Below are 9,949 nucleotides of genomic sequence, written 5' to 3' on the forward strand. Positions count from 1 at the left end.
ATATATATATATATATATATATGATTTCTTGTCTTCTAATGTTAAGGGAAATGGCCCCTCTCATGAAATCAAAGTATGTGAATTTTGAGCATTTTATCTAGAATTGTAATTGAATCGAACTACTCGTGAGATGCACGCGATCTGTTTGGTCAATTGCTCGATTCGACTGGGCGTTGATCAATTTCGAGTCGAGTTCGAGTATGCTCAAGTAACCAAACGAGTCGAGTTTGACTATTAGAATCCCGCGATTGAGTACTTGATGTGTTTAATCGAGTAGTGTACATTACTTTAATTATTATGTATTAGACGAGTTCAAGTACTGGTAGAAATTTCATCTCAGATGGAAACCAATCTTGTTCCCAATATGTCAAAAGTGCCATTCCTTGAGCTCTTTGGAATGCTCAATTACATCTTTTTTCTTTTCATTTTTGGAGCTGGTTGTTAAACTTTTTTCAATTTATTCTCCATTTGCCAAGGTTAGAATATATTTTGAGACCTTGTATAAAATTTGTCATGCTTTTTGTGATTCTTTAAATAATTTTATGGAATTATGATGCACTTTTTTTTGGTGGATCAGTTTTATAATTCCTGAAGTTTTGGAAGTATTGAACTAACCACCTTCTAAGATCATCACTAAACTCAAGAACTAAGGTATACATGGAAGCACTTCCCATCATAATGTTCATTTCCTCACATAATGTTGTGTGTTAAATTTGAATATACAAAAACCCACATAATGTCATGTGTTATATTTGAATATACCAAAGAACCAGGTCGCACCTTTACAATCCGAATTTTGAGAGACTTAAGAGTGTATATCACTAAGTTTGATTTATATATCACTACCTTTAAAACAATAACCTCTATTGCAACATAGAACAGCTGTTTAACATCTTCAAAATTAAGAAAAATGTAGTTTTAGTTCTCAATATTTGGTCTGTATGCTAAATTGGTCCATAGTGTTTCCACCAAAATAAATATAATTCCTAAAATATCTAATTTTAGCATACTTAGGACAATTAATGAAAAATTACAATATATAATTGTCAAAATCAATTGGAGTTAACCAAAAGTTTGACTTTATATATTTGGCCCTTAATGTTCAAAATTTAACAATATGGTTTATTATGTTTCAAATAGTTATATTTAAGGTTTTCAAATTAAATAAAATATGAATTAAATTAAATACGTGACAAATGTGTTCTCAAATTCCTATAAAAATCCCTCAAAGCACTTCACATTGACACAACACCGTCTTTTTACCTGAAGAGTGTCTCCTTATTAAATTAATTATAACTAAATAAAAATACACATATAAATATATATAGAAAAATGTTGTGGGAAAAAGAGAATCCTTAAGTTTAGTATGTAAATTTATAAAAAAACACTATTATAAAAGTTGTTGCATTACTTATGGATGTAGGTTTTAATTGATTATTGTTAGGAATCATGACAAGTAAAGATAATTACCAATACAAAATACTCGTATGGATTTTTGGAAGAAACTTGCTTTTCATTTTTTCTTGTCTTTCCTTCATGTTAAATTAAATATTTTAATAATAAAGTTTTAATGTATTTATGTTTATGTTCATCTAAATTGATAATTTTATTAAAGAATTTAAACAATTATGAAACCGCTGAAACTTAATGGATAACCAATTGCAATGCCAAAAAAAATTTATTATTCTATCAACTTAATTTACATGTAGTTGTTTATATTTAAATGGGATATTTAACGGAGTACTTAAATATCAATATATGTTAATAATAAAAATCATTATTAGTTAATTATTGATATAATTAGATGTATTTTGCCTAATTTGAGCCTAATTAGGCAAATGAGAATAACACATTAGGAATTCATGGTACGAGTAAATGAAATAAAGAAACAAAAAAGGAAGAAGAAAAGTTTATTTAGTTTTTTCATGTTTCTTAATACTACATTCTGTAGTAAATATAACACAATTTCAACTCGATTCGCATCTAATTTCATCCTCTAACCCTCAACATTACTATTTAAAAGTTAAGGAACTATAGTGATTTAAATCCCAAATTTTGGGGGTCCAAAAATTCAAACTTAATATAGTTGATTAACTAAAATTTAACTAAAATTTGATTTTGATAGTTAAGAATGATTAAATTTTCTTTAATTGTCCTAAATCTGCTCAAATTTAGAAACTTTAGGGACTACATTTATTTTAGTCAAAATATTATGCTCAATTTAATATGCAGGCCAAATATTGAGAACTAAAATTGCATTTCTCCATTAAAAGTATTTTTAATTTTATCTCATTTTGAAGAAAAGGAACTAATGAATTTCACAAAACAAAAAAAGACATAGTTCATAGCTTGATACATGTATCATTTTGGTTCCTTTAGTCCTTACTCCATAGCATTACTAGGGGTAGAATTAAGTTCTAAATGACCCAATAAAATGGATTTCATTTGGATTTCTAAATGACCCATTAAAATCTCACAATTGGAATTTGGACCACGAAATCAAAATCTTCGTGCCATCCCCAGACCCTGCACGTAAATCTGTTATCCCCGCGCAAAACAGCACAAATTCCACTGTCACTGCTAAGCTACGCCTCTCATCTTCTTCCTCCACCCTCCACCTTCCACTTTTCCCAAATTCTCACATTTCATTCAAACAGTCCCTCCCCTACACCCCCGGCGCAATGGAGCTTCACCTTGTCGACCCAGCTAACCTGCGCCTCTTCTCCTCCATTCATCATCCCAGAACCCCAAAATTCTCCACCATTAAATCATCAAAGAAAGACTCAATAACCACCTCAAAGGGCCTTCAGAAGAGTTCCCAGAAGGAACTCTCAAGAATTCTCAGGAGTGAGGCGGCTACAAAAAACATAGTGAAGAAAGCAAATTCTAATAAATATAATAATCTCAATCCAAAAGCTGTTTTGGATGCCTTGGATGATGCCATTAAAGGGAATGATTGGGAATCTGCTCTTAAGGTTTGTGGGTTTTCTTTACCCTGCTTGATAAAATTTCTGTCTTTGAATGATATGATTTTTAATTATGATTTTTGGTGTGAGGTCATGGTGGTTGTTGCTAGAGTAATTATAATAATACTAAAAAATAACAGTAGTAGTAGTTGGAGGAGACAGAATTAAATAAGATGAAATGGAGTATGTTGCTTCATCTGCAGAATTTAAGGACAAGAGCTGAAAAAAGGTGAATTTGTCTGAGTAAAATGTTTTGCTCTGGGATGCTTGTGTGAAAAATCCATTTTCTAAATAAAGTTTCCGTCTTTAAATGATATGATGTTCAATTTTGATTTGGGTGTAAGATCATGTTGGTTGTTGTGGGTACCATAATAATAGTAACAGAAGTAGGAGTGACAGGGAAAGAATTAAACGAGGTGAAAAGGAGTATATTGGGTTCATGTGCAAAATTTAAGAGCAACAGCAGGAAAAAATGTGAAGATGTCAGGGTAGAATGCTTTGTGGTTGAATACTTAAATGAACAGAGCCAGTTTCTGATGAACTTTTCCCCATTTCATGATATGGTTGTTGAAGTTTGTCCTGTGTTGTATTTTTTCAAAGCTATGGTTTCTAGATTATGTTAGTTGCCAGTTTAATCGTCATTACAATTTCACCAGTACTCATGCCAGATGATTGCTTAGTGAACTACATAAGGCGTATGGAAGTTTAATGCGCTGATGGTGGTGGTAGTGAGATATATTCATTAATGGCTCTACGCCATTCAATCTGCACTCATAGGGAGAGAGGGATTTGTGCAGTTGGAACCGAGTAGAAGTGAGACTGGGGTGTAGAAAAGTAAAAGGAAATCTAGCTCCAAAAGTGGTAGGATTGATAATGAAAATCACAAAAGCTTGAAGGATACAGAAGTAATAAGCTGTATGAACCCGCAGAGCTGATACAAGTTTTAGGTAATAACTGATACGAAAAAGTTCTGGCTGCAACACATAGATAGACTACTTATACTCCAAATACATTATTGCGAAAAATTGAGAAGAGCACACTTACCCTTAATAATGCACCTGTCTGGCACATATTCACCAGCTACACAACACAGTTTCTAAAACTACTGGAAAAGTTGCAACAAAGCATAACTAGCGAAGCATAACTAACAACTTACTTAACAACAATATCAAGGTGTAACAGGCTCCTGCATCGGATCGTGTTTTCAAAGGAATTTTATTTTCTCAGCTGTTCGTACTCAGATCTTAGTTTTAAGCAATTTAATAGGTGGCTCCACCCTAATATTCATAAAGTATGTAAAGTTCAAAGAAGACAAATTAATGTCCTTAACTCATGTGGCTGTTTTTGTTGAATCTCTTTGGTGTTTCAGGAAATTTAAGGAAACAAAAGTTTAGTTTTGGAGGCTTTTCATGTTGTGCTTTCCCACTTTTAACTATGCACAAATGCCTTAAGTTGAATTTTTTATTTTTTTTGTCGGATACGATAGACCTACACTATTCTATAGTAGGGGGAGGGGGGACCTGAAGAGGCCCAGGGGTAACCCAGATTGAACCACCACCGGACCATACGGGTGCACTACGTACCCGTATGGATTTTTGTTCAGCAAGCCCACACATATTGTGGCAATTGGTGGGAGGCAAGGTTTGAACCCTTGACCTCCCACCCCACCAAGCCTTAATGCTTTGGTGGTGGCCACCAGCCCAAATTCTGGTGGTTCTTAAGTTGATCATTCTAACAGTTTTTTGGATGACTTTGTCTGAATTTCCTACTCGTAGATTTTCAGCCTACTACGTAAGCAACGCTGGTACATACCAAAAGGCCAGACATATACAAAATTATTGGTAATGCTTGGCAAGTGTAATCAGCCAAATCATGCTGGCTTGCTTTTTGAGATAATGGAGTCCGATGGGCTTCAACCGACAATTGATGTTTACACTGCACTTGTGGGTGTCTACGGCTTTAGTGGCCTCCTTGACAAGGCGTTTCATACTGTTGATGAAATGAAGTCGGTTTCTGATTGCAAGCCTGATGTGTATACTTACTCAATCCTTATCAAATGTTGTGCTAAACTTCGTCGATTTGATATGATTGGGATAATTTTAGCTGAGATGTCATATTTAGGAATTGAATGTAACGCTACAATATACAATACTGTAATAGATGGGTATGGTAAGGCTGGGCTTTTTGAACAGATGGAACACGCATTGTCAGACATGATTGAAAGTGGCACATGCCTTCCGGACATATATACTTTCAACTCAGTTATTGGGGCTTTTGGCAACTTTGGACAGATTGATAAAGTAGAGAGTTGGTTTGATCAATTTCAGCTAATGGGAATAAAGCCAGATATTATGACGTTTAATATACTTGTCAGATCATATGGTAAAGCAAGCATGTATGAGAAAATGGGTTCTGTTCTGGACTTTATGAAGAAAAGGTTTTATTCTCCTACAATTGTTACTTTTAACATTGTCATTGAGACATATGGAAAGGCTGGAAATGTTGAGAAAATGGAAGAATATTTCCTGAAAATGAAGCATCAAGGAATGAAACCTAATTCAATAACTTACTGCTCCCTGGTTAGCGCTTACAGTAAATCTGGGCTTTTGGACAAAGTTGATTCAATTATCAGGCAAGCAGACAATACTGATGTGATATTAGACACCCCATTTTTCAACTGTGTCATCAGTGCCTATGGCCGGGCTGGGAATATAGAGAAAATGGTTGAACTGTTTTCAGCAATGGAGGACCAACAATGCAAACCAGACAGCATAACCTTTGCTTCTATGATCCAAGCTTATCAAGAACAAGGAATGATTGAAGCTGCTCAAGAATTGGAGCATAAGATGTTAATGTGCAGTGGTAGTTCAGGTACCCGTATCATTGCCTTCCAATTTTTGCAATACCAGATTTTTCTTCTGGCATGAAAGTTGGAAGTTAGTTGCAGAATCTTTATCTGGTTTCTTATTCTTTCGACTATTATTTCTATCTGGTCTGAGTTAGTTTGTCTGCTGTTTTCTTATCATAATCGCATTTTCTTACTTATGTTAGTATATAAAATTGAAATGTACAAAAATCTTTCATAATTTTACAAATTGAATTGGCTTTTTCCCCAGAAGTAAAGCTGATTGGAAGCTGGCATCACTAAGTGGTTCAAGAGTTGATATTGATATAAAGTATTCTGTCTGAGCTAGGAAAGGAAGAATTTGGTGGCAGTCTCTCATTTTGTAAGTGCCTTTCCCTTTCCATTCTCTATATATGCATTGGCTTTTATGTCCCTGTCCTATGAGGCTCTATGCATTGTGCCCAAAGTCTAGGTAAAAGGAAAAATTTTCCCTTTTCTTTTTAATCCAACCATGCTTTACTGTATATTATTTCCATATCCACCTCTAAATGATTGCTTTGCAAATTGGAAAAAGATTTTTACATATGATTGTTATCTGATGCTGATGACTAATTCCCAGCTAGCTGCACAAAGAGTGAGTTACTGAATGCCTTCAGATGCTAACTAATAAATAAAGATAATACTTTGGGAGATTGCAATCATAATTCCTCTGTTTCTCTCTTTCTCCGCCTTTGTGCTTTCTTTATTTTGGAACTTCATTGATTCAAAGAAATATGCAAATGATTTGAGAACTATGGTCAGAAGATGAGGGGATTTACATGAATCAGTTAATGGCTTGGTAAGCTGTTGTTTTTGGTCAACATTATCTTGTTTATCTCTGGTTCAGGGATTACAGTCAGTAGATAGTATACTTCGAGAACAATCAGAAGAGTGCTAGGTTCTGTAGGTGTGAAGGTCAGAGGATCAAAGCGGTAAAATTTTGTGCTTGTTGCAATTATTTTGGTTTTTGGGATTTGGGTTATAAAACATAAACATTCAACCAGCTTTCTTGGCCCGCTCGCACAACAATTTACATAATGGGAAGATTTTTCGCAGATTTGATATGTGTAAGGGGTATTCGATTTCAATTTTTCTAAAAAACATGGTTCAATCAGTTGATAGATTATCTTTTTATAACAGGACTGCACATTTTTCTAGTGAAAACATCTCTTAGGTTGATAGTCTACTCTTGACGCCACTACTATGTAGTTATAGTGCTTTTTACAGATTGATTTGGGACTCAATCCCCTGGTAGAAGCAATGCCCTAAACATATCAGATTGGCCGATTAGTTGGTTGAAGACCACTAAGTGGTGTGCAATGAAGATCTTGGCTGAATTGGTGACTGACTTATTAAGATTCCAGTCCAACTTACGGGTATCTTACAACTGTGGCTTGTAGTCTTTTCATTGCATATCTAATTTTCTGTTATAAAGGATTGTTGTCATACATCTACAGCAAATTCAGTTATTCTTTGCATTAAAAGTTGTGCCTTTAACTCCTAGGATGTCTTAAGAAACTAACATCATTACCACTAAGAATTGTATTGTTGTTTGAGGGGCTTGAAATGAATGTAAAAGGCTGCAAATATAGTCCCTTTCTTAGTGGAACAGATAGCTGATCAAAGATTAGACCTCAAGTCCTCTTTTTCATTCCCAAAGACAAAAACAAAAATAATTTTGTTGCACGACGCTCTTTTAAGTTCAATGTATTGGAACATTTGCTCTTTTGTTAGGGATATATGCCTAGATCCACATCAAAAGAGGGAAAAAGGGCAAAAACAAGGAAGTTCAAAATTTTGTATGTTGCCCTCCTCAAGTGACAGTCTATGTCAGTTAAAAACATCAAAAAAAAAAAAAAAAAGCTGACAAGAAAAATTTGGGCATGGAAAGGCAAGCAACATAAGCATTGGAAGGTTGTGTATCATTCATTTAGACTCTGCGTAATGGAATTAATGAATTAATATATTCATGATCTGGAAAAAGTTCCATTTTTGTTGCAATTGTTGGAGCTGTCCATATAAATCTCATTTGAATGCTAATAAAATCATGTCCAAAAAAGGAAAAAATGTGCTAAGATGTATATGTTCATTGTTCGGAACTACCAAATTTTACTGAACATGTGAAGACCAGCATGTATTACACGATTCCGAATGACGAGCATAAACTCTTCTCCAAGCAAAGGTTTTTCCCTTTCTGAACTCAGAAAGAAATCTGCTGTATCAGTCAGTTACACCCATCACTTCTGCATCACCTCTTAAAAATTGATAAGATAAAAAATAGATCTCATTGTCCACAGCCGCTTGCTCTTCAATATGGAAAGGGAAGTATCTAGACTGTTTTGTCACTGATAATGTATCTGTAGATAGATAAGAATTCAAGCAATATTTCTTGTTTTTTAACTTAATCTTGTCTGTCTCTTCATCAGGGAAACCTGAATGCACCCTAATAAAGTAATACCTGATATGATTTCAAACTGAGTGAAACAAAAATGAAGCATATGACAGGATCGGAATTTAACTAGGGCCTTTTCATTGATTCAACTTTCAGCAGTTTTCTGCACTTCAGTTTCTTGGTACACATCATGATATCCTTTTACTTTTGTTCTTTGTGCTCTTCATCTTTGCAGAAGTGGGAGAATGTCATGATTCTGTGGCCTGCATTTGCTGCCATTATGAAAGCATACTTCTGGTGAAGGATGCCAAGCTGCTCTGCATTCAGAGGGTAAGATGGTGTACAACATGGCTGCTTAAGGTCTTTCATACCACTCCTTTCTGAGAATTTGATCCTTATATTTTGTATTAGACTTCATCATTAATTACTGCAAATTTTTGTTGCCATGTGCTGGAAGAGTCCTTCAGTAGATTGAAAATCATGGCTTCCGCATAATACAGTATCAAACTGCCTGATTCTTTTTATCACATTCAATGCATTGGTTCTGCACTTTCTTTGCGTTTTATTTTCTCATTTTTAGAATGACTGGAGATAATAGCAAAGTTTTCAAGCTTGGAAAACTGATTCAACTGATTTTCCAGTAAACAATCTGGGCCTGTCAAGTTTTTGTGTCTGGGATAGTTTAGGTATCTGAATAGGGATGTATGTTTGCTCAAATTTGAATAGATAAATTATAGGCTAATAAACTTTTTAAGTGACTTGACCAGAGATATGGAAAAAAATCACTAGGTCGCTTAATAGCTGATATAATCAAAATTTATATTTTGCCTCTCTCTCTCTCTCTCGCGCGCGCGCGCGCTCTCTCTCTAATAATTCCTGCTTCTGCTTTAATGATTTTGTATTCTTAGGATCATTTTTACAAATTGACATGTATTGCTCATCTATCATTTGTTGTGCTTAAACAGGATAAAATCACAAATAACAATGGAAAAGCCAAAACCAGGTTAAGACTCCAGTGTACACAAATTAAACCAGATATATTCCATTCTACACACACAGGGTTTGGATGAATTGGGTCTCGTGAACAAGCAGTATGAAGCAGCTTCAACAGAATTCAAAAATCAATTAGCTTCTTGTGGGGTTGAAGTCCTGAACAGAAATAACAGCTTGCTTCTGTAAAGGACCACTTGCAGTGTGAAATTCGGCTGTGCCATTTTGTCAGCTGTTCGGTTAAGCCTCCAGCATACACAAATTAAACTAGACATATTCCATTCTAGACACGGGATTTGGAGAATTGGATCTCATGAACAAGAAGTATGATGCAGCTTCGACAGAATTCAAAAATCAGTTATCTTCTTACGGGGTTGAAGTCCTGAACAGAAAAAACTGGTTTCTGTAAAGGACCAGTTGCAGTGCGAAACCGGCTGTGCCATTTTGTCAGATGTTCTACACTGGTGATGAGTACTAAATTGCAGAGTATTATTTACTCAGTGTGTGAGTTCTCATTCTCTCTTTCCTTTGTTTTATCTGTGAATAACTGTTCACGTTCACTTGGTGTTATGGTGAACCTAAACCACGAGTTCATTTCTCTGCGACACACTCAGAGTTAGTTTTGGAGAACTGAGTAGAATAAAACAAGTTTTAGTTAAGTTCGGATGGTGTCTTACTTGCAACACGTTGATAAGATATTTTACTTTTATTTCCTTT

General features: G+C 34.8%; 1 protein-coding gene across 11 annotated transcripts; it reads left to right on the forward strand.

Moving 5' to 3' along the window:
* Positions 1-2,496: 2,496 nt before the first annotated feature.
* LOC113732285 (pentatricopeptide repeat-containing protein At3g53170) lies at positions 2,497-9,949 on the forward strand. 11 transcript variants are annotated; one of them, XM_072080266.1, is made up of 7 exons: positions 2,497-2,975; positions 4,742-5,837; positions 6,083-6,193; positions 6,698-6,782; positions 7,078-7,226; positions 8,478-8,572; positions 9,208-9,949. In XM_072080266.1, exons 1-3 carry the CDS (start codon positions 2,682-2,684, stop codon positions 6,112-6,114), a joined length of 1,422 nt encoding a protein of 473 aa, XP_071936367.1. In that variant the 5' UTR covers positions 2,497-2,681; the 3' UTR covers positions 6,115-6,193; positions 6,698-6,782; positions 7,078-7,226; positions 8,478-8,572; positions 9,208-9,949. The 11 variants fall into 11 exon arrangements, with proteins under 11 accessions (XP_071936367.1, XP_027113771.1, XP_027113768.1 ...); XM_027257970.2 differs by having other exon boundaries at positions 6,083-6,782; XM_027257967.2 differs by having other exon boundaries at positions 6,698-7,226.

The sequence above is a fragment of the Coffea arabica genome, chromosome 2e (assembly GCF_036785885.1).
Source record: "Coffea arabica cultivar ET-39 chromosome 2e, Coffea Arabica ET-39 HiFi, whole genome shotgun sequence".
Taxonomy (NCBI): domain Eukaryota; kingdom Viridiplantae; phylum Streptophyta; class Magnoliopsida; order Gentianales; family Rubiaceae; genus Coffea; species Coffea arabica.